This window comes from Rhamphochromis longiceps, linkage group LG3, assembly GCF_057381845.1.
Source record: "Rhamphochromis longiceps isolate RC_006_pf linkage group LG3, R_longiceps_female_GT1.1, whole genome shotgun sequence".
NCBI classification, from domain to species: Eukaryota; Metazoa; Chordata; class Actinopteri; order Cichliformes; family Cichlidae; genus Rhamphochromis; species Rhamphochromis longiceps.
Window position 1 is genome coordinate 20,274,108 of NC_140559.1, and position 25,876 is coordinate 20,299,983.

The 25,876-nt window shown below is 39.5% G+C and overlaps 2 protein-coding genes and 1 long non-coding RNA gene across 3 annotated transcripts in view; all 3 read right to left on the bottom strand.

The window, feature by feature from the left end:
* Positions 1–18,007, bottom strand: part of LOC146673334 (coxsackievirus and adenovirus receptor homolog) — a 189,769-nt gene extending 171,762 nt beyond the window's left edge. Inside the window, exon 1 of the mRNA XM_085401966.1 lies at positions 17,937–18,007. Coding sequence (XP_085258092.1) covers positions 17,937–17,943 — 7 coding nt within the window. The 5' untranslated portion in view covers positions 17,944–18,007. The remainder of the gene's footprint in view (positions 1–17,936) is intronic.
* LOC146673345 (uncharacterized) lies at positions 1,466–8,151 on the bottom strand. The gene is made up of 5 exons (XR_014910502.1): positions 7,997–8,151; positions 7,715–7,807; positions 5,597–5,677; positions 4,095–4,181; positions 1,466–1,757 (listed from the first exon to the last, which is right to left on the bottom strand). It is a non-coding gene; the product is annotated as an uncharacterized LOC146673345 (long non-coding RNA).
* Positions 12,914–18,010, bottom strand: LOC146673346 (junctional adhesion molecule B-like). The gene is made up of 3 exons (XM_085401968.1): positions 17,877–18,010; positions 15,631–15,987; positions 12,914–15,392 (listed from the first exon to the last, which is right to left on the bottom strand). The coding sequence occupies exons 1-3, from the start codon at positions 17,941–17,943 to the stop codon at positions 15,196–15,198; spliced, it is 621 nt and encodes a 206-aa protein (XP_085258094.1). The 5' UTR covers positions 17,944–18,010; the 3' UTR covers positions 12,914–15,195.
* Positions 18,011–25,876: the final 7,866 nt, after the last annotated feature.

Consider the following 25,876-nt stretch of genomic DNA (forward strand, 5'->3'; position numbering starts at 1 on the left):
CTTCCTGGTTGAGGTTAACTAGCTAGTGTTAGCTGATACCTTAGAATGTCCCTCTCATCCAAATACAGTAAATTCTGGCTGTCAAAAAAAAAGAAAAGAAAACAACATGGCCTCCAAGTTTCAGTTGTCATCCCAGTGTTCAAAGCACTCCGTTAACCAAATATTTGAGGCCATCACTCAGTGAAGATACCAGCACAACATTAACAGCAAAGAGCAAAGATTTAATTCTGAGATGACCAAATTTAATACCCACCAGGAAAGACTCTGAACATACACATGAAGGTTAGGCCAGAGAGTGAAACAATCATGTGTGGTTAAACCCCTAAAACCATGATTGGTTCTACATGTCAGAAAACAAAGCAGATATTAGAAAAAACAAAACAAAGTAAAAAACAAACAAACAAACACAACAACACTGAAAAATAAATGACTGAATTAAGAAAACATTGTGTACTCATGAATGTAAAACAATGTGTCAACCAATTAAAGCTCATCAATGGATACTGAACACTAATAGCCAAATCAGTGATTATCTGTACTCACATCATACCAGTGCTATGTTTGTGTTGCCACTTGTTTCATTCAGTATCTGTAAGTATAAGGTAACAGCTGATCTCCAAAAACACAGAGGACACTGAATTAATGAATACTTAACAGAAACAGGCAATAAACAGAGACAAAAACAGAAACATGACTTTTAAGACAGCAGAAAAGCTGATGTCATCAAACAGTTGGTAAACAATCTGAAATTAGTAACGGGACAGAAAACAGGGGGAGTGTCAGATTTGGGGGATTTTAGCGCGCTCGTAGTGAAGCAGTGACACTGAAGGTCTTCTGTAACACTCAGTTTGACCAGTAGGTGGCAGCACATTTAAAATGCGTTCAATAGTAGTATTCGTCTAGTATACTACTATTGAATTGAATAGTAGTATTAGTATTCAATTATGAATAAATAAAATATAACACTGCTGACATAAACAGCTTTACAATCCTCAAACAACCAGCTGTAAAACATCTGTCATAGACCAGGTTAACCCACGGCTGTGTCTGACAAACACACAAATACCAAATTTTGAGGTTATAATAATTTTAAAATGTAAAAAAGATTATAGCGGTTAATTTTATTATTTGTCTTACAATTAAATAATTAGTTAATGTGAATCCATTTTTTATTTCATCATAGCTACTGTTCGGTTTCTGGGTTAGTTCACTCTATAGACACTCAGCACTTCACTTGAACGTTTCCGTGCACTTTGTATACACTGAATGTTGCTTCTGTTGTGGTTTGATGTTTATTCTTTGTTTTCTGCAGTGAAACGGGGCGAGGATTGGTTATCCACAACCAAACCGGAAGAAGTCAAATTTTCCATCTGCAACTTGGTGAAACCCACAGAACCACACGAGGAAAACAAATGTGAACAAAAGTTTATTAAGCTGACATAACCATGTCAGCAAAGGCCAGCAAACATAAATAATATATACAACAGAAAAGTTACTGAGAACATAAAACATATGAATATATTTATAATTTTGCTGTTGATTTTGCATGAAAATACACTTGATTGATTGATTTTTAAATCATATGTGTTTAATTAACAAGAAAAAGATGTCAAACATATAAAAATATTTTGAACATGTGGATGTCCTCTGGTCTGAGGTGCTGTGGGACCAGTTAGAGACCAGCAGCTGGACGTCAATGGCTGGACTGGTGGACTACTTCAGTAAAGAGTAGATGACGTCTGGCTCAGGTTTAAAGTCTGAACACAAACACACACAGTTCAAACATCATGAAATATGATTACAAGCTTTGCAGTTCAACCAAAACTTTAATCTCCACCTCTCTGCGTCACATAGTTCAGATTTTACTGAGAACCACCTCAGACACAAATCACAGAGCTTCTGTACCGCCCACGCTGTAGCTACTTTCTGAAATTCACACCAGTCAAATCTGCAACCCACAAAGCTGAAACGTTTGCATCAAATACATTCAGTGACATTAAAAGTCAAATCTTTTGCTGCTTCCAGCTTCTCACAGAATATTTTTCAGACAAACAGCAATCCATAAAAACAGGAACCATGAAATATTGTCTCTGTTCACTACTGGATGTTGTTTTGATAGACTTGGGTACATATTTAGTTGTTGTCTTATCTGTGAATTGTGGCTTTGCTGCAAGATTTAGCCACATTTCATACCTAGAAAAGACAGCGTGTGATAGACTGGATACCTCTCCAGGGTATACCTCATGAGGATACAACCCATTTTGGGTAAGCTCCAGCTCCCCATGTGACTAATTTAGATAAGCAGCTAAGAAAATGGATAGATTGATGGGTCTAGCAAAATATTTCAAGAAAACATTGGACCAATTAATTGTTGTGCTCTGCCGGCACAGAAACAGCATTCACCCTCTGTCTACGTGGGATGTTCACTGGGTGAGAGAGCAGTGAGGTTTCAGAGAGTAAAGGTGAGCAGTAGTGCACAGTGGTTGTGTAGCAGGGAAGTGAGGCGTGGGTGTGTAAATTCTGACCCAGTAAATTTTAAACTGAAAAAAAAACACTAGGACCTAAAATTTAACCTCAGCTACTGTGAGCTACAGATGTTGAGAAAAAAACGCTTCTACTGGATCAAAAGCTGCAGATAGATTTAAAAGAACATGCGCATGCATTTATTGTAGGCAGTTAGTGTTAAACTGTCATAATATGGAAATGCAGTAGTTAGTAAGTACATAGTGTATGTGGCTTGCTACAGCTAATGCTCTGAAGGAAGTATATTGATAGAGACACACTGTTATTGGTTTTAAGTTTGGCTGTAATTTATGGTATGATTGATGGGAAACTGTCTGTTTTTGACTCTACAGGACAGGATAATAGATACACAATCTCCAAACTCTTCTCATTGCTTATTTCCAGAGCAGCTTTGCAAGACTCAAAGTTAAACGTAATGACCATCAATCATGTTCTGTTTGGAGTTCCATGTTTTTCTTGCTTCCGAGGGTAAAGATGGTCATGAGAAAGACAGTGGATCAGCCCAAAACCACACAGGAGTAGCTTGTTAATGATCTGAAGGCAGTTAGGACCACAGTCACCAAGAACAACACTGGTAACACATTACACCAGGATGTATTTAACTCTTTCACAATCCACATGGTTCCCCTGCTCAAAAAGGCCAATGTTCAGGCTGTCTTAAGTTTACCAGTGAACACTGAAATTTTTCAAAGAAGAAGAAACCAAAATCAACTTTCTGGCATTAACTCAAGTTGCTGTGTTTGGAGGAAGAGAAATGCCGAGTATGATCCAAAGAGGTGGTAGCATTACGATTTGGGCCTGTTTCTGCTAAGGATACAGAACAACGTCAATGGATGCTACCCTCTAGAGCACCATCTTGGAAGCGAAGAGAACCTAGGAAGAGAATCTCTATGCCTGACCAATCTTTGGCCAGAACACTGAAGATCGGTCAGGCATCGGTTTTCCAGCGTTTCAGTTACCCAAAACAAACAAGAAAGGCAAAAAAAGGAATTGCAAAAGGTCATGGAGTGGCCTAGAACAGTTCTATTAAAAATCTGAGGAGGGAGCTGATGTTTTGAGGTGAAGCCAAGAAAACTAAAGGATTTAGAGGGTTTCAGTAAAGATGAGTGGGTCAAAGTCCCTCCTGAGATGTGTGCAAACCTGGTGACTTATAACAAGTAATTGCCCTTCCCAACAAGGATTTCTCCACCAACTGCTAAATCACATTTTGATTGGGATCTAATACTTATTTCCTTCAATGACATGCAAATCCATTTATAACTTTAATAATATTAATTTGTCTATTCTTTTATTATTTTTGGTTGATATTATGTCTCTCTCCATTAAAATGAAAACATAAAAAACATAGACTTCATTTATTTGTAAGTGAGCAAACTTACAGATTTAACAGAGAATCAAATAAATAATTCCCCCACTGTACATTCTGTTTTATACTTTAAATGAATAGTAAAAAACATTTTTCTTCCTCAAATGATGATAAAACTGTTTAATATCCTGAGCTTAATAAATGATTTAGTTAGCTTAGCTTATCTTATCTTAGCTTAGCATGAACACCAGAACATAAAGAGTACCTCTTTTCCTTTTAGGTGTAACAGCTATTTGTCCATAATTGATGTCTTCAGTTCTCACTGCCGAATAGACTACAGCTGTGTCAGTCTCTGCAGGAAAAACCCCCACACAGATAAACAAAAATTATATTTCAGGTACAATAGTATTCTTATATAGTTTGATCATGCAAAGATTAAGTTAGATCTTCTGCAACTAGCTGCAGGTTTTCACAGTTTTTTTCTTCTTTACACCTCTGCTGAGAAACAAGAATTAATTGCATAGAACTTGTAGGTGTTTGTGTGAAAAACAAGGTGCACAACCACAGAGATTGCACCTTCATCTCAGTGCAGTCTGACACACTTCACCACAGAGCACCAAACAAACAAGTTCTCACAGCATCAACACTGCCATTGGACAAACCAGAACTCAGTGTGGTGAAAAGTCCTTTCAGCTTCAGGCTAGAATCAACAACAGGAAGTAGATGCTGTGGTTAAACATGCAGAACTTGCTTCATTGCATTAAAGGACATTTGGTCTCTTCAGTCTGTTTCTTCAGACATTTTATTCTAACAACACGTTCACGATGCTAACAACTTATGTTTGTGCCTAAACAAGACAGCACAGCAAGCACATCTGGGCATTTTACTCACATGTTCAGTTATGCCTAAAAGGTTGATTCTGTTCATTTGGATGTAGTGTTTTCGATTGGAGAAACGTTTCGTCACTTTTCCAGGTCTTGACTTTGGATAGAGATATGTTGGGTGTTTTGGTGAAGTTTTTAAATATTTTTATTTTTTATTAGCAGTGTTGTATGAATTCTGTTTGTTTGCATTTGACAGACCAGAACAGCATGAAAACATGAAGTATTAAAGTATGTCCGAAAAAAATTATATCCGGGGTGAACAAGACACAAATATTAACTATTAATTCATTCTTTTAGTTGGATGTCTAATGCATTTTTATTGTGTTTTAACTTATAGACCTCCAAGTTCAGCAGGATTTATTTCAAGTTCGTTCACAAATATTTAATCTTCCATGGTTAAAGTTGGAATTGGAAATTTTATTTTGCACAACGATGAATCACGTCAGCTGCCCAGACACATATTTTCTAAATATCACTGATTTATTTTAAGCTGCCTCTCACACTGATGGTAACAACAATGGACATTGTTGTTTTCTCAAAGGTATTTTTTGAACTTATCACAACTGTCATGATTTGTGGTGATTTGTTACCTTGTGGGAACAATTTATTATCTTGGGTGCGCAAAATGATTAGCTGGCTAATTGTAATTTCTAAACTCCAGGTGACTAACCAAACTAAAAAAACCATTATAGGACTCAATATTTCCATCTGCTGTTTGCCAATTAGTAAATATTAGCTTGCTACTTAACATTTTGGATATAATTAACAGACCTACTGACCATCAGTGCATTAGCATTCTTATGTTAGCATATAGATTTAATCAAAGCTTCAGTTCCTGTCCACAGAAGAGAACCATGATGGAGACAAAGAAGAGCAGCTGTACCTCTAGTCTTTGATCTGTTTTTCTTCTCTTTGATGACATCTTCAATTTTCAATGTTGAATAAACTACATCTGTATCAGACTCTGCACAATAAAAACACACAGAGGACATCAGTGCAGAACAGCTGAGAGCTGATCATTTAAATACAAATACAAACACAAATGCTGTAGAAATCTTCACTACAAAAAATTTACTTTTTCTATTCAAACAACAAAAGTTAAAAGTCCAAATTACTTTTACTACAATTTGAGTAATTTGACTTAATCCAATTGTTTTTCTGTTTTTAAATTCAACAACTAAATCTAACACCATCTAAAGCGATGCGACACCTGCACCCTTTTTGTTAAACCTTCTTTTTCATCTTATACAGGATGCTGGATGATTGCAGAGCTGTTAGCTTCAGTCAACCACAGACCACAAGTACACAATCTAGCACACACAACAACAACCTCGGAACCTTTTAGATTTAGACAAAGAAAATAAATAAAATTTAAAAAATTTAATGTTAATTTCAATATAATTGTAAAAAAGTAATTCCAAATTTCAAATCAGTAAGATGTTGGTTTTCTTCTCACAACTATACACATTATTCTACCTCTGACCATCTCTCACATGCTTCATAAAGTTCTCATCCCTTATATGAATCATCGTTAATAACAGTCAGAAACAATCAGCAGCAAACAAACACCAAGTGAAACTCTTGGAGAGGTTCAGATCAGAGAACATCGTATCCTTAAACACATACATTCCAAAAATGTTGCTGCATTGTGAAGCTTGACCAAAGTCTTCTTACAAGCTCTTGGGGTCCACGGGTCATTAATCTTGGGTTTAGAATTTTTGTGGGTTCAATATTTATTTTTGGCTTTGTGAAGGAAATTATGTTCTTTAACTATTTTAGTATTTAATCTTTGGAGTATAATTTAATACTTCCTAGTGTCTCTGAGTTTTTTGTTATCTGTGTTTCTAATTCTTAGCTAATTAAATGGTGTTAGTTAATCTTGTGTCCGTGTTTGTTTACTGATGTTCTGTGTCTAGTTTGTAGGTTTGAGTCATTTTTTTGCATTTTAGGCTCAGTTTCCTGTTTTATTTGCAAACCTTTATCTTGTATGTGTTGTCTTCAGTTTCGCTTCTCTTTTTGTGTATTTATAGTGCTCTCTTCCCTCTTGTCATTGCCACATCACACTGTTACGATCATTCTGTTACTGCTGTACTGTTTCTGTCCATGTTTAAGTTCCTGTTCTACGTGTCCTAACGCCAGCAAGCTTTAGTTATTTTCTTTTTGGACTTTCCCATTTGGATTTGTGTTTTGCTACCTCATCAGTTTAATATAGGGTGTGTTTTGAAGCTCCTGTCTATACAAATACAGAGACAAACCTTTATTTTCAATAAGACATAAAAACGGCATGTCTAAAATCTTCAGTTAGGGAATTTGCTTCAAAATAGAACTATACAGCAGAGTCAAATTACATCACACCCTCAATTCCAGTAGAATGAAGACGAAATGCCAAAACTGCAGTTTTGGCATTTCGTACAGTGAGAATGTCTCCATAGATGTGTTAAAATGTCCAACTTTACAACAGAAATAGTTGTAAGAAACAGAAATTAGACTTCTCTACACTGAATCATACGTGTTATTAATCTCTGGCTCTCTTCCACGGCATGTCTTTTGCTTTCTTCCTGTTAAAAGGCAGTTTCTCCTTCCCACGCTCTCCAAAGTGCTTCCTCATAGGGGGTCATATGATTGTTGGGTTTTTCTCTGTATGTACCATTGTGGGGTCTACCTTACAATATAAAGCAAATTGAGGCGACTATTGTTGTAATTTAGGTAAATAAAATAAAATTGAAAGTATGCGTCATTAGAGCTATAGCTCTTAGCTGTCTGTGCTTCACCTCAACTAATTGGAGTCATTGAACTAGAAATCTGAACCATAATTGTACAGCTGGAGCTTTTTAATATTTTGTAATGCAATCACCTGACCAGCAATAATGCTGCTGTTGATCCAAGTAGTTTATGTTCCAGTTTTCATGGGTATAATTCAAGGATTTTATCTCCATGTTAGAGTTCTCATTTAATAAAAATATATTTCAAACAATTCATCAAAAAAAGGAAAAAAAATTACCTCTGTTATGTTTGGTTGTCTGTTTGGATTTTTTAACATAACTGTACGTGATGTCATCTGCAATGCATTCTTCTCGTGCTTTTTCTTGTTGAGCTGAAATGATCAAAATTTAACAGCAAAATAAAATTCTGTAATTGAACTGCTAATCAAAGAAATTCTACATTTGTAATATGTAACAAACAGGAGCTACTTTCAGTATGAATACAAAACAAATTTAATAACTGCCGAGATTATGTCCTGAAGGTAAACCACACATCTGAAATGCAATTTTCTGAGTCTCACCTTCAGGTTTCCTGTGGACACATCGTCTCACCAGCAGAACCAGTAACACCAGTAGAACCAAAACACAGACTGATCCAACAGACGACAACACAGAGAGAATAGGAGCGGAGGTAGATTTAGGTGGAGGTGTGGATGTAGGTGGAGGTGTGGATGTAGGTGGAGGTGTGGATGTAGGTGGAGGTGTGGTGGTGTGTTCCCCTAAAATAAAGCAAACACAGTCATTAAGTTGTCGTCACATTGTGAATGTTGAAAGCTGCAGAAACACAGACAGGTGAGTGTGTCACCTGTGACAGTGATCCAGCTGGATGGAGACTCTCCATGACCGCTGATGTCACACTTGTAGAGGCCTTCATCAGACCTGGAAACATGCTGGATGGTCATGTGACCTGTTGACTCATTCCCAATGAGGGAGCCATCTTTATAGAAAGCAGCTGGGAGGTTGGAGGGACCAGTCTTGTTTTTACAGAGCAGAGTGACGTCATCTCCCTCCATCACAGGGAGGACAGGACTCTGCAGGATCACTGATCCACCTCAACACAGAGACAAACTACAGCATTTCATCCATTTACACACAGCTTCATCAACACTAACTCCACACACTCAGCTTACCAGTGACTGTCAGGTTAACCATGTTACTGATGGGACCCTCTCTGGACTCACACCAGTAAACTCCACTGTCCCATGGAAAGAGGTTCCTGATGCTACAGGAGGAACCAGTTGGTTTTCCCCACCCATCTGTACACTGACTCCTGTGTTGTTTGCTTGTGTTTCTCCTCAGAGTCCATCCAGCAGAGCTGTCGTCCTCCTCACAGCTCAGAGACACAAAGTCTCTTTTAAAGAACTGAGAGCTGCTGGGACTCACAGTCAGACGAGCTGTGAGGGTTACAATGAGAAAAATACATTTGAAGATAAATAAATAAATAAAGATATTGGATTTGTTATACTTTTGTCAAAACTGTTATAATTCTCTAATGAATCCTTCATTTCATCAGTTTATATGAGATATCCACTGTGAAACATGAACCCAATCAGGTCATATCAGTGAGCATTTCTCAGGTTTAAACTGTGACAGAAGAAGGTTACTGACCTTGGTTTGTTGTGCAGCTCAGCAGTGAGATCAGAACTAAAGAGAAATGACACTCAGGTTGATTTGAGGTGAACATAAAGAACAACTCCACACAAACAGCACCAACAACTGTGCCTCTACGAGGCCTCTGTAATATTACCTTTTTTTGTTAATGGTTACATTCTTTCTTAGCAACATTTCACACCACATCCAAAGATTTCTGGAGTAATTGTTTTATTGGAATAAGATAACAACTCTTCATTCTCCTCATAAAAAACTGGGTACACAAGACTAAATTTTAATTAAAACATAACACCAACTGTGGCCATCGGTGTCAGCTTATAGACCTTCTTGGTGTCAGATGTAGTCTTGAGCAGTCTTGTAGGAATGGGCTCTAAAAGACACATTGATGGTTTGGAGGATGTAATTACTGAAATTACTAAACTCAAAAATATCACTTGGAGAAAAATTGTCTAAATAGATATCAGTGGTGTTGAAAGTAGCTATAGTACATTTATTCCTGAACAACTCCATGAAGTTACTAGATAACATTAAAGAAATGGTTGCTCAAGAGAGCGCTGACTTTTTGTCAGCCTGACTACAGTCATAAAATTTCTGGTTGTTCTTATTTTCTTTAAATCTTTCTATAACCAAGATGTGCAGTAAGATGTTTTAACTTTATTGTTTGTTTGTTTGTTTGTTTGTAAATAAAGCAGCAAACTACTTTTGCAGGCTAAATGACAATCTTCCAAATTAGTGAGACACCATTTCCTCTCCAGCGCACACATTATCTGTTTTAAGTTGCACATTTGAGATTTATACGAGGGAGTCAAGTACTTCTAAATTTGAGGCTTTCTTTTCACAGGAGCAACAGTATCCAGAGTCATATATAGTAAGGAAGTAAATGTAAGATCAACGACTATTGTTGCCTTCAGGTAGCTGCTCTTCTCTGTGTGGCAACAAAGAACAAAGAAGAAGAAGAAAATAACATAATTGAATGAAAACTCTCACAAAGAGATCTACTGTGATGAAATCTGTTCAGCTTTTCACTGCCTGCTGTGTTTCCTCGACTCCTGAGCAAAGATAAAGAGTCAGTTCAGACCTGCAGTTGGTCCTCGTGGTGTTTTGAACTTGAATTCAGCCTGATTTGTTTTCATGTCTTCTCCTCCATCATCAGTTATCAGGAGAGCAGACAGTCAAAGTACAAGAATTCAAACAAACACAGAGATTCTACTTACAGAGCAGACACAGCACAGATGTTTCCTTCATCGTCCTTCTCACTCATTTGAGCTTTTTTTCATTTCTGTCACTGACACCAAGTAAAGCCCGCCCTCTTCCTCTGAGCACCAGCTTTCTATTGGTTCAAACACAGAGGTGGGGGACTCACTTTTTCTAATTACTAAAGAGACATCATCATCGAAGCTTTTTCATAAAATATGAGTTCCAACTTTTTGTCTGTTTTCCCAAAATACTTTAAAATAAAACATTCGTTGGTTAACCAAATGAAAACAAAGTAAAAAAAAACCCAAAACAAAACAAAGAAAGTTCAAATGTCCTCTGCTCTCTGTGATCCGTAGTTTGGTTGATGAGCAAATCCATGTCCATGTAGTTACGTCCCCCTCAGTGAGAGAGGCAGATATGAGCTGAAACACAGGAATCAAACCAGGGACGCTGCTGTTATGGAGCTGAACTGGAACCATTCAGACACTGAGGCCCTCTGAACACATTTTAATTACAGCTGTGCAGAGACACACTGATGACTGACTGGAACACTATGATTCACATTTTACATTAACACCGTCCTCACACATGGTTTATATATGGCCACTAGAGGGAGATGTTGGACTTCAAATACTAACATGGATACAAGCAGATCATCAGTGATGCTTTTATATCTTTTTGATGTTCTTTTTAATCTTTTAAATTGTTTAAGCAGCTAAAACTGTCAACGTCCTGGCCAACTAACACTTATAATGCTTCTGTTGGTATTTTTCAAATGCAGTAACCCTATTAATAACAATAATTTTATAACGGTATGTATACAAAATGCAACATTTCCTGTGAATGTATAATAAAAGGGCAGAGCAACTGAATCTGATGAGTTCCAGGCCTTAGAAACATAGTTGAGGTGAAGCAGTATGGACGGTGTATCAGAGGCTGCAATGTCAGAAGAAGCTAAGGTAATGTGATGGATTTTCACTGTTTGACTTTTAAAAGGTCAAAGGTCAAACCTAAGACTGAAAATCTATGTTCACTTTCTGATTTGTTTTTGTTTCCCCAGTTAAAACATTTATGTTGTGTTGAAATCACAGAGGATATGCTAGAGTAAAGCATTAGAGCAGGAACATCACTTAAATTTATTCACAGAAGCTTTAAAGGAGATTTCGACTCCGCCAACAATCCTCCATCTTCTTTTTTTTATACAGTTAGGTCCATAAAAATTTAGATAGAGAGAACCTTTTTTCTAATTTTGGTTCTTTACATTACTCCAATTAATTTTAAATGAAACAACTCAGATGAAGTTTTTCAAATTTTCAGTTTTCATCTAGTGGGTTGAATGAAAAGATGCATAAAAATGTGAGGAACTAATGCATTTTTAACATAATCCCTTAATTTTAGGGTCTCAAAAGTAATTGGACAAATTAAATAACTGAAAATAATATGTTCATTCTTAATTCTTGGCTGAAAACCCTTTTCTGACAACAACAGCTTTGAAGTCTTGATCTGATCGACATCACCAGATGTTGGGTTTCCTTCTTTTTAAAACTCTGCCTGGTCTTCACTGCAGCGACTTTCAGTTGCTGTTTGTTTGTGGGCTTTTTTGTCTGAAGTTTAGTCTTCAACAAATGAAATTAATTCCTAATTAGGTTAAGATCAGGTGACTGACTTGGCCATTTAAGAATATTCCACGTCTTTGCTTTCACAAACTCCCGGGTTGCTTCGATTGTGTGTTTTGGATCATTATCCATCTGTATAAGGAAACATCACCCGATCAATGTGACTACATTTAGCTGGATATGAGGAGACAGTATGTGTATGAACACCTCAGAATTAATTTCCTTCTGTCCTGTGTCACATTCAAAAATAAACACTAGAGTCCAAGTGTAGTAAATGTTTAATGTAAATTAAATTAGTAAATGTAAATTAATTTACATGAATGTAATGTAAATTAGTAAATGTTTTTAGCAAAGTCCAATCCAGCCTTTCTATTATTGAGGCCTGTGAGCGGCTTGCAGCTTTCAGTGAACCCTCTGTACTTACATCCATGCAGATTTATATATCAACATACGCCCCTCCTGAGGAGTGTTGTTCACTTGGTTGTTTGCTGTGAGGGGGTTTCTGTTCAGCGTGGAAATGATTCTGTAATCATCAACCACTGTTGTCTTTCATGGATATCCAGCTCTTTTTGTGTTGCTAAGCTCACCAGTGCTTTCTTTCTTAAGACGTATCAAACTGTAGATTATGCCCCTCCTAATATTGTAGCAGTTACCAGGATTGTTGGGGGGTTTTTTTTCCTGTTTTTTGCAGCTTGTTTCACCTGCATGGAAAGCTCCTTTGACTGCATGTTGTCTGTTCACAGCAACATCTTCCAAATGCAAACACCACACCCCAAATCAACTCCAGGGTTGGGACCTAACTGCAGGCACAGACTCAAAACTTAGTCATCTCCCAATCTCCTGCAGTTAACCAGGATTCTTTGAATGTTATTCTTTGTAATGTTTGTTCTTCCAGGGAAAACAGTGATTTTATTGTTTTACTGGTCTGCTTTCAGCTCAAATAGAATCTGCATCCACAAGTTCAACAGGCCAATAGAACAACACAAACAATCAATGAAGACTAAAAGATTTCATACCAATGTTTGATAAACTTTATTAGGAATAAACAAAAAAAGGCAAAAGTGAAATAAATAAACAATATGTAAACAAGTTTTGGAATATTTAAAGTAACAAACAGACTCAAAAGTTAAAGCTTCAGAGATAAGAGGCAACATCTGACTCTGCAGCTACTTGGAAAATATTTCTGTCTTTGGTTTTATAACCCAGTTTCCTAATCACTTAATTACAGGTAGCAAATTGATCCTGAACATTATTTAACAGATTATCTATCGTCTATAATCCACAGAGCTTCATATTGTTTGTGTCTGTAATTACTCTGTAACAGCTGATCTCTATACGAGGATTAGTTTGCTTGTCACAAATAACTTTCACTTATTTCCTGCAGTCTATAGTTCTTCTACCTGAACCATTTCAGAGAGATTTGTTTTTCTTGTTTGGCAAGACACTTAACGGTGACAATCGTTCATGCAACTTCACAGCTGAACCAGTACTCTGTCTGAACATAGCAGACAACTTAGGCACTTTGTTATTAGTAGCCAGTCAAAAAAAAAAAAAAAAACACAGTTTGTTACCAAAAATAACAGTTTTATAGGCATAAAGTAATATATTTGCACCAGCAAACGGATTCCCAAAAAGCTGTTAGCTAAAAACTAGGCAGATCTCAGCATGATGTGAAGTGTGTCCTTAAAATTATTGAGGAAACTGGACAGGAGGACAAAAGAAGAGGCAGCCTGTTTCTGAAAGCCACTTAAGAACCAGAAACAATTCCAGCAAAGAGCTGAGATGCATCTGGACCTTCAGCTGATTCATTTACTGGGCGCTGAAGTCTCATCACAATCCACATTTGAAAGTTTTGGTTTAAATATTCATCTCTTCAACTGTAAAACAGGATGGAGAGTCTGTCAAGGTTTGGAGCTGCATTTCAGCCAGTAGTGTAGTAGTAGCGGTGTTGTTAAAACTGATGGAATAATGATCGAATAAACATACAATTATAATTTGATCCACGATGCATCTAGAATGAATGAATCTGACTGGAAACAAATTCATTACTCAGCATAACAATGATCTCAAACACACTGCAAATGCAGTAACTGAATCAGTCATGGATCGGCCTCCCAGGGCTCAACATTATTTAAGCAGTGTGGGATCATTTTGACAGAACGGAACAAAAGGCAGAAACATCCAAAGAAAAGCTTTGAATATCCTGGAGAACTATTCCTGAAGACTACTGAAATACAGGAAAGCTGCCTGAGCGAGTTCAGGCTGTGCTGAAGAATAAAGGCAGTCATACGAAATACAGACTTTCAGCTTATTAGAACTGTACAAACTCTGGTTTCACCTTATCTGCTGTATTTACATGTGTGCTTGTTTCATTTTATAGCTGCACCTACTTCCACTTTTCATAGCAAAATATAAAGAAATAAAACTTGGTTTAAAATGTTGCACAGCGTAATCTTACTACTGTTAAAAACTAACAATTATTATTATTCATAGTTTTACAAAAACCTGCTCAAAGGTTGAAATAAATTACATGTAAAATCTTAAACTTAATCTAATAAGCAGCATCTTATCTTATTAACCTAGAGAATAAAATGAATGTTCATTCTTGCAGGATGTCATCATGTAGAGTCTAAACCCACAGATTTTAAAGAATATCTGTGTTATTTTTTTAATTGTTGCCAGTCTCAGGCTGAAAGATCAGCAGCTCAATCTCTTTTGTCTTTGGGCGGTTTTGCTTTCACCTAATTATTTGCTTCACTGTTATCTAAAAATATGCTCCATTTAATATGAATGAAACCTGACTCGGTTATTTTTGTTATGTTTTCTGTAGATCAGAACTCCAAATTTCTTAGCAAAAATATAAAACCAGTGGTGGAGATGCTGCGGGGTACTTTTCTACTACTATTACTGCTAAGTATTATTATTATTTACAAATTTACAAAATACCGTAAGCCTAATATATTCTTACACTTACTAAAACAGTGTAGGCTTTAACATTTTAAACAAATAATACACAGCATATTATGCTATTAACCTACTGAATTAAAATAAAAAGCTAGAAGTTCAGTCTCAGTGATATTAAAAAAATATGTCTGTTTTAATAAATCTCTGCCAGTCTCAGGTTGACAGATCAGCAGCTCCTGGTTCTCAACCTGCTTGTATTTCTTTTTTTAATTTGCATATTGGGCAGTTGAACTCCATTCTGCATTTTACCGTAGTGATGCAGGCTTCTCTTACCAAACATCATCATCAAAAACACTAAAGACATTTCAAATATGCCGCAATTACTCAGGAGGCTAGTATGGATCCTGACTCTGCTGTTTATGTTTTCTGTAGATCAAACAACCAACAACAGCAGCAACAAGAAGCACAGCAGAAAGAATCAGACCAACAATCAGTCCAACAATCAGTCCAACATGTCCATTCTCCTTCCCTCCGTCCTTCTTCCCTCCATCCTCCTTCCCTCCATCCTCTGTGTCTCCTCCTGTCTGACCTGCAGGTGAGAAACAGGTGTGAGGTGTCAGCTGTCAGGTAGGTGATGAGTGAAGAACAGAACAGAATCCATTTCCTCTTCAAACTGCTGTCAGACATTATCTACTGCACTCTGATCACATCACTCAGACCAGCTGCTTTCTACAAAGTCTCATCAACAACATCTTTAGAAACAAACATCAACAACCAGGAAGCAGCTTCACCTCTGATCACACACACACTCAACTCTGCTCACTCACCTGGAGGTACGACACTTAGACTGATGATGCTGATGGGATTAGTATCTAAACTGGCTCTCTTCCTGCGTTTTGTCACTGTCTCAACACGACACTCGTATGTTCCAGCATCATTTATCGTCACATTCTTGAGAATCAAAGACACGTCTCCATCCTTCATCTGTTTGTCCTGCAGATCCACCCGGTTCTTAAAAGATGGATGCTGGTTGCCTGGATCCAACTGCTCATTCCGATAAAAAAGCACATATTCATCTCCCAGGTCTTCTCTGCTCCACTCTAAAACGATGATGATACTGTTGTTTGGAGCTCGACATGTCAGAGTGACGTCCTGCCCAGACTCAGCTCTGATGGTTTTCTGGTCTGAAAGAAAATGGTAAATGGCCTGTATTTGTATAGTGCTTTAATTCGTCCCTAAGGACCCCAAAGTGCGTTACAGATTCAGTCACACACACATTCACACACTTGTGATGGCAAGCTATATTGTAGCCACAGCTGCCCTGGGGCGCACTGACAGAGGTGAAGAAAAAAAAAAAAACAGAGCAAAGAGGTTGAAGGTTAAAGTGCAACTGTTCACTTCTACAGCAGCCAATCAGAGGGAGGGTCAGACAAACACAAACAGGTTTGATAATCAGTACCATTTCTTGGCGCTGTGCCAAGTGATGTGTTATGTCTGAGAGGATGAAGACAAAGGGGGGAAATGCAGCTGATGCATAAAGTACCACTGCACAACACATCTGACATTAATCCACTTCTGCTGACACCAAAGATTGTTCCAGTTGAAAACTTAAAATTAAATGTCTCAGAACTTTATTGTCTCCTTACTACTGAGAGTTTGATAAAACTGTCAAAAAAATCCAGAAATCTTATATTTTGACAGGTTTAGAGTTACTTCTCATCTTTGGTGGTTAAAGCAGTGCTGATTTTAACGTAGGTGTAGGGATTCACCTACATCTTATCATCAGGCTTTGCATGCAGCACAACAAGAACAGGTGGACACTTCTGTATCAACTATATTAACTGCATCTGAAGCTGTGAATTTACAGCCAGCTACATCTACAATTCCTGTGGTCTTTACTCATCTTTTACTAGTGCAGCCTCTTCCTCCTGCTTCACCGCAGCCTCCAGCTACTGTTATGATGCCTCAAAATGCCAATCTATAGAACGTATGTGGATAAGTGTTCCCACTCAAACAATATTGCTTCATAATCGGCGGTAAGGAGAAGTCAAAAATCCAAGACTTTGTCAAATGTTTTTCTTTCTTTTTTTTGCATTTTTCCCCCACAAACACAAGTTTAAGGGTGAGCATAATGGCACCTTCACCTGGTGTCTCCTGCTACACCGCAGTCAGAGCCATGGGCATCTTAACCCTGCCCCACCAGAGCAGCAGTAGAGTGAGCTCCTCAGATGTTGGCAGTCTACTCCACTGTCACATCCACCTGTTCATTATCCTGCACCATCATATGTACAGCACTCCTACCCAGCACCCTTTTCTGCAACTCCTTGCCTTCTCTCATCTAACCAGTATAATGGAGATGATAATTGCTTCATCATATGTGAGCCAAACTCCAGCAGTCTTTTTAATAGCTGATTTAGGTCGGTTCTATCCTGCAGTGTTCCAACAAGTCTCCACACACTAAGTTGGTTTTATGGTCCTACCATCCACTTTTTGGTTGAGGATGTAAAGTGCGGTTCTACAAGATCCTGACTCTACGTCATTGGAAGCCAGATGACGTAGGCCATTTCTAAATGCTCATTGGTTGGCAAATGAAAAAAAGTGATACCGGAGTTCACCGAGAACAAGAGAACCTAAAAAACTTCAAACATAAAAAACTAAAGCACGAAAAGCAAAGACAGTGACTGTAGCGATACTTGTCTTTGTTTTTAACACTCGGGAGCTTTTGGTATGTTAGCCTTCGCTCTGCTCCCGGCTGGCTGGCAGACCACAAACAACACGAGCAACAGACGTTACAGACCGATTAAAGCACAGAATCTGTGCACTGCCATCATTTCAACCACAGATCTCACTTTAGTCAGAAGGACAGTCCGTACAGTGGTACAGATAGCAAACATGCTAACTCTACGATAAAACAAGTAGACCCCACCCAGCCTCGTGATGCATTCACGGACACAAACAAATGGAATCGACATGAAACTAATTATTTGTGAAGTATTGGCACCACGTAAACGACAAAGATACCATTTTTTCCTTTTTTATCTCAGAGGGGAAAATTTTGGTTTATTAACCTCACCTGCGGAGACAAACACGAAGATGCCAAAAAACAGCAAAGTGGAGCAGAGTGACGCAGTTACAAACATTTCCGTGTTCTTCTTTCTGATGATCGGACAAGTTTGTTCTAAATATGCTAGTCTGATGATATTTTCAGCGAATAACAGACTATGAGTTTTAAAAAGTAACTACAGGAGATTCAATTTAAAGTTTAAGCAAGACAAAGATTATTTGAGCTTCAGCCGATCGTTTCAACTTCACACTTGCGATTCAGTACTCTTAAGATAGTCGCATTTGAGTGACGTCAGATACATTGTGAGCTATAGAATCAGAAAGTGAGTTATAAGAAAAGAGGTGAAAACTAAAACAGCTCTGAGTGTTTCTTGAATGATCTCCCTAACCTCTCTGATCCATAAAAAATCGGCTCCATGCTGAAGACCAAAGGACTTTAAGATTGTTCCACTGTATAAAAATGTAAATATATAAAAATATATAAAAATGAATCCCTCAAACACTCTGACTGGCGTCCCATCTAACGTCTTAGAAAGGACTAGAAAGTTTCCACCCACATATTTGCTCATACAATCCAGGTAGCTTTAGCTTTCATATCTGATGAGGCACAGACAGAGGAACTGATCATATAAGATTAATATTAGATCCTATTGATTATTTACTTCTCATTTGAAATGATAGTTTTAAATAATTTTATAGTCTTTTCAAATTTCTACAAAACGTTTGATTCCATCAGAACTAAATTCTGTGCTTGATAGGTTTAGCTTTGGGGCATTTGTTCTGTAACACTATTAAGAAATGTACACAAATGTGAATTTCATTACAAAAATGAAGACTTTGTTTTCTAAAGCAGGGGCAGGTGTGCCACGCGAAGGCTTAATTGACGGCACAACATGCAGTGAAATAATCTGAGAAGGTGTATTTAAAATTCAGTATCTAAGGCTGGGCCACCAATGCACATCGCAAATTAGCTCCCACAGAGCTAATGACAATACAGCTAATGACTGCTCCTCTTAATGACAGTCTCTAAGCTATCAGCCTCACCTCCTTGTTTTACTTGTAATTGGCTAAAAATTACACACACGAGAGGGATGTAGCTAGCCAGTCCTGTGAAATATGGCGTTGAAGCGAGCAAAAATAGATAATTTTTTCTATGCCAATTTGGACGGAAGACTGGGGTTTTGTCCAACAGAAAGATCATCCTGTATGTGCCCTTTGCCTTGAGAGTGTTGTTTGCCAGACCTCCAGTGTGAAATGACATTTTGAGATGAAACATCAAAAACCTTCACGGATGAGGCAGAGAAAGTTGAATCAATTACATGTACTGTGTCAAGATATGAGAAGCAGGCTAGTACTCTCCAAGTTTTTACAGCTGCAAAACATCATGGAACTCAAGTAAGTTTTCGTATTGCACACTGTATTGCTAAACATGGAAAGCCATTTACAGACGGAGAATTTGTTAAGGAGGCTTTTCTCTCAAGCTCAGAGGTGTTATTTATTGGGCTTCCAACAAAGATGCAATTAAAGCAAGGATACAGGTACCTGCATCAGCCATTTGGAATTTCTTAAATGGGTTATGGAACAAAAAAGTTAAGTGGTAGAGCAAAAAAAACTTCACCAGCACTGAGCCGGAGGAACAGTTGGCTGTCTGTCAACACACTGGACGATCCTCGACCCAAATGAAGTCCGTTACTGGTGCCGACTGCAGTCCCATAACCATCAGACAGCATCTGAGACTGAAGGGCTTCAAAAACAAAAACGTCTTCAGAGGCCTCGTCTCATTGAATGCCACACAGCTGACCATTTGGGCTTTGCAAGAGAGTACCAAACATGGAACACTGAAAAGTGGACGAGAGTTTTATTCTCTGATGAGAAATGTCCTTATGGTTTTCAACATTACTAGCATGACATGCAGATCCCACCTGAGATGTTTTCTACATGCCACAGTGGAAGGTGGACGATAATAGTCTGGGTTGCTTTTTCCTTCAGTAGAACAATGGAGCTTCAGGAGGTGCAGGGACGTCATACGGCCGCAAATGTTGCAGAGAGCATCACTTCACCCGTTGCCTACTGGTGGTGGTCAGAGGGCCCGGTGGCGCCAGTGTCTGGCAGTCTCGCCTCTGTCAGTGCGCCCCAGGGTGGCTGTAGCTACAATGTAGCTGGGTTTTTTAAAACAGCAAAACACTACAGTAGACATAAAGAGCTGGATGGCCGCTAACTTTCTGCTTCTTAATTCAGATAAAACTTGTTATTGTACTCGGCCCTGAAAATCTTAGAAATATGGTATCTAACCAGATTCTTACTCTGGATGGCATTACCTTGGCCTCCAGTAATGCTGTGAGGAACCTTGGAGTCATTTTTGACCAGGACATCGATGCACATATTAAACAAATATGTAAGACTGCTTTCTTCCATTTGCGCAACATCTCTAAAATTAGAAATATCCTGTCTCAGAGTGGCGCTGAAAAACTAGTTCATGCATTTATTACTTCCAGGCTGGACTACTGTAATTCATTATTATCAGGATGTCCAAAAAACTCGCTGAAAAGCCTTCAGCTAATCCAAAATGCTGCAGCAAGAGTCCTGACAGGGACTAGAAAGAGAGAGCATATTTCTCCTGTTTTGGCTTCCCTTCATTGGCTTCCTGTTAAATCCAGAATTGAATTCAAAACACTGCTCCTCACATACAAGGTCTTAAATAATCAGGCCCCATCTTGTCTTAATGACTAAGCCTCCTGAACTACCCTATCATGACCACCAGTGCCGGTCTGTAGACAAGCTGTTTCTGCTGCTAACCAGATGGCCAGCCCTCATAGTTTCTATGCTGTTGGCTTCTTAGCTAGCCACCTCAGTAGCTTGGTCTCCATCACAGGCCTCCTGGATTCCCCCCTGAGATTCTCAGGCTCGCAGGCTTTTCAGTATTTTGGATTCTGTTCACCCTTCCTCAGTTCAGGATCTTCTAGACGTCTTGATTGTGCTTTTGGATTATTCTGGATTATCCACATTTCAATTAAATTTTAAATTTCAGTTTAATTAAAAATTTAAATTATTATTACATATAATTAATGTAATGTAATGTATACAGCCCTGTATACATTACACTGTATACAGGGCTGGATGTAATGAAATGTTTTTAGGGTGGCAAAATCTAAACCATTTCTTTACACACATGCATCTTTTACAATGTGTAATATGCCTTAAAATGTAGCCAAGGATTCTGATTTTTTATACAACTATTTAAAACTCAGGGGCTGATCTACAGAGGTGGCATGGAGTGGTCTCTTGCTCCCCCTTAATTGACAACATTGTCACATACAAAACTACGGTGGCACTCGGGGTGGCAACATATCATTTTACTGTGGCACATGCCACCTCTGTAGATCCGTCCCTGGCTGTATACTGATGCCTGAAACTACAACACATCACATTGACGCACACATTACACTTCTTTGTCTCTGTGCTGGAAACAACACCGCTGACCAAGCGGGTAAATCCACAGACACCACCAGACCTCGTGATGCCGTCACACAATCAGACAATATGATTGTCTGATTCAATATGAAACTCAGTGTTTGGGAAGTACCATGTAAACCAGACTGATGTTTATTCCTCTTTATCTCAGAGGGAAACACCGTTTGGTTTATAAACCTCACCTGCAGAGACAAACACGAAGACACCGACAAACAGCAAAGTTGAGCAGAGCGACGCAGTTACAGGAAACATTTCCGTGTTTTTGTTTCTGCTGATCTGACTCTTAGTTTGTTCTAAAAGTCTGAGTCTGTTGGTATTTTCAGTTAATAACAACACTAGAGTTTTAAAACTGACTACATGAGGTTAACTTTGAGGCTTAAATAAAGCTGAAACATTTGTTTTTCAGCCACTCATTCAAATGCCACTGTAGGAGCCATATGAGTTGTTCCTTTTTTTGACTAAGTGGGTTGGTTTAAATGGACTCACTGTATTGGTGCGGGGTGTGGGGCGTGTCTCATGGGTGTGGTAGATGATAAATGTGGTTGCACTCACCTGTTCACAGCACCTAATGTTGATGAGCAGAAAGGTAGGGTGAGCATGAGGCAAAACTTTCTGTTGAACGCAGCTTGAAAGATTTAGATGTGTTTTGACTGTAACTTGATGGTTTTTGTATATTAGTGCGCAAATTGATGCCATAGGCCAAGTTGTAATTTGGCATAGTAGTGAGTTGCAGTTATTTGTTTGTGCAGTCTGTGCATTTGTTTAATAGTTAATCCCAGGCACTGATTTGTATATTGGACAGTTGCATGTGGAAAAAAAGGAGCAAATGGTACAGAAGTGTATTTTATGTGTTTATTGTTGCGCGTCATCTGTGTCCTCATGTTTAGCCTGCCGCGGCCATAGGTTGGAGGAGCCGCAACAGCCACAGTTTCAATATCTCTTAAGGAAGTCGCATTAGAGTGACGTCTGTTACGCTGCGCTGTAGGACGACCATGAATAAGTGCGTCATGACTAAAGTGGTGAAATCTGAACCAGGTCTGAGTGTTTAACAGGTTTAGTTCTTGAATGATCTCCACAGAACAACACAAACATAACCTCTCTCATCATCAATCATCAGCTACATACTAAAGACCATCACCAGCCAAAGAACTTCAACATGACGTCACTGTATATTGTACTATGGAGGAGGTGTTGTGCCCTTAAACAGGGGAAATAGTGAGGAGAGATGAAAGAACGGCACAGACACGCAGCTCTCACTCTCACTCGTCTGTATTGAGTGAAGGAGGAGGCACGCGAACCCACCTACTGGAGCCCTGAGGCATTAACAATCGACGCACAATCAGCCCAGGCAAAACTTTCACTACTTATCTCCCTCTATATTCTCACTGCATATTCTTTTCAAAACAGTCAAAGCAACAAATAAAACATTAATAAAGGCATGACATGAAATGTAAGGAAATGTAAGGATGTACAACTTCAAAACTAATCAAATTTATGATCCACCACAGAGGCAGCATTTGGCTGTAGCCTCCATAAAACCACAGACAACTTTGTCCACCACCTGCTGCAGCTGGAGTGCTTCCTTTAAGTCACGTGACTGTAATCAGAGTACATGAGAGTAACTGAGTACACCTCCTATTTTTTCAGATAAAGTCTGACAGCTTTTGGTTCTTAAGATGATGAAAAACATTGAATTCATTCAGGGGCGATTTTAGCACATTTTTGGGGGTGCTGACCCCAAAAATGAATCAAAGCACCCCCAAAGATTTCTTGCTTCTTTGACAATATTTGCTGTTTGTGTGAAACACTACTAAAAATATAAAAGGCATACAGTACATAGGTTGAGACGTATAAATAAATAAAAGTATAGATCCCCCCCCCCCAAAATGGTTTGTTCCAGCTCACCTCTCCCCTACTCTGGCTCTAGCACCGTTGCTGCCAGTAGTCATGTGCGATACCACTGATTTTCTTTCCGATCCGATACAAAGTAAAATTCAGGGTGGTATCGACGATACTGATCCGATACCGATACTTTGTACAAAAACTTATTTTATTTATTGTATCTCAAATTTTAGCGTCATCATGATTACAGGACATCAGACTACTTGTTCTTATCACTTAATAATGCAGAGTTCATCATATAATAAAAAAGTGAAGTTGTGCCTATTTGAACACCTTGCCTGCCTGCAGCACTAAAGGACTCCGCGAGAGATGTCTGTCTCGCCCTAGAAGCACCTGTCCCTCTCCTCCTCTTCAGTTCGCCTCAACATACGCTCGTCATATTCTGTGATATGATTTACTCTGCGGTGTTTGATGAGGTTTGTGGAGCTGCCACGACACCTCACTTTCTTGCCACATGTATCGCAAACCATGTCTCGGCTGTTTGTGAAGGTAAAATACGTCCACTCAAGACTTAATTTACGTTCAGCCATTGTTGTGAGTGCGCACGCCAGGCGCTGAGACACATTTTTACAGCCGTATTTCGAACATGACTATGAAAGGTGGAAGAGGAAGTAGTTCCTTCCAATGTAGACAATCTGAATGATATTTCCATATTTCCTTTCCACTGTGTTGCACTTAATGATGAACTACAAATTTACCCTAAATTACTAAAATATCGATATTTTAATATGAGAATCGATTCTACAACATAAATTAATGGTATCGGAGGAATCGATATTTCAGTATTGATCCGCACATCACTTGCTGCCAGAGTGATGGTGGCTGACATGCAGCTGAGCGGAGGTGTAAGTGCCTAGCTTAAAACAGGACAAATTAGCTGCATTTAACCTTCTGTTACTCTTCATATAGTTAGGTAAGAGTCAGACCATGTTTCTTTTTAGCTAGAACCTTACACCCAGGTCACCTGCAGTGCTGAAAACGTGTTTTCCAATGATATTTGCTACCCTACAATCAGTCCTACTCTGTAGTAAATTCAGAGACATTTGACCGTCCTGTTGCTCACATTGAAATGTATACAGCCTATTTAAAATCTAAAACTTAAAATTGCCCATAGCCTACTGTTGTCGGGCCCTGTATGTGGCATACAGTGTGGCATACATGTGGCATACGGGCATTGCCCGTAGTAAATGGAAGGAGTTATTTTGTCATTTGTGCCGATATTAAACCCAGGAGCCACATTCAGGTAAAAGTGTAAGGTACCTGAATTCAGGTAAAATTCAGGTAATCCCACAATTTAGACATTCACATTACTCACACTCTCATAACACATTCATATAGGATCTTGGGGGTGGGCGCGCTACGCGGAATCCAAAAGACCATCAGGGTGTACACCCCACCCCTGGCGTCGTTGCCCACCTCTCAATTTTAAATCCACGTAGACATTGAGGGCTAGCAGGAGGGACTATGCGCTTACCTGCTGCTCTCTGGCAGGTAGCTCCATGCCCTCCTGGGTTTTAAATGCACCTTAGAACACACATACACCAACACTACATATGAGCGGGCGGAGGGAGGTTTGGAGTCTTCACACACCTCTGTTCTCTGGAGAACAGGGGTGTGTGGAGTGGGAGTGGGGGGCAGGAGGAGGAGTTGGCCGTCCGACTGCGGTCTGGAATGTGGGGCCTCCCTGCTGCTGCGGAGTCGGGGCGGTCTGCTTCTCCCCACCGCAGGGAAAAGGGTAACACCACCTGGGTCTGGGTGCAGTTCCCCCCTCCAGGGGCAAGGGTACCTAGACCCGGTTTGTAGAGTATGCTTGGGGAGTGTGATCGTGTGTACAGCGTCTCTTTATGTCTGTCTCCACGTTGGTTGAGTGTGGAGTGAGTGCATATGAGAGCATGAGGGTGGGAATGGATGTTTGTGTCTGTGTGTGCCTGTATGTCTGTGTCTATATGTCAGGTTGGGTATCAGACGCCACCTCTCTGGGGACATCTCGGGCCCTCCAAGGTTTGGAGGCCTATCTCCCCCCACCACCACTTCCCCTGCCAGTGGCGGACTCCCTCAGACATCGGTGCGTTGGTGGTTCTTTGTGTCCGGGGGTGGGCGTCCAGGTACACACCGGCTCACTGCTTGGTGGCTGCTTGTTGGGGCCTGGGGCTCGCTCGGGCCACTTCGGAGGTGGGGTGCCCCCGACCTCTCGGCCTGGGGCTCGGTCACTCAGGCACAGCTGGCTGCCGGCGGAGCTCACGGGCGCGTCACTGCAACCTCCCCTGGCTTCTGCTCCGCGGCTGCTGGGTGACCCCTCATCTGGGACTCTCCTCAGCTCTTTCTGGGACAGTGGCGCGGCTGCCCCTCTGTGGGTCTTCCTTGGTCTCTTGTGTTCTGGGGGCCTCTGGATGTCTGGAGTCTTGATCTCCTCCATACCTGCTTCATGCCCTGGAGGACGGGGCTGTGGCCCCCCCCCCCACACCCTCTAGCAGATCATTACATGAAGGAACCTTTTAAAAACAAGCGCGTCCATGCTCACAGGTGTACACATGGGTGATCACACCCACAAACTACACCCTTTTTGGCTCCTACCTCAAAGCACACTGTGTTCTGTTGATCTTATGTGCTGCACAATAATGTTTAATATTTAGTATT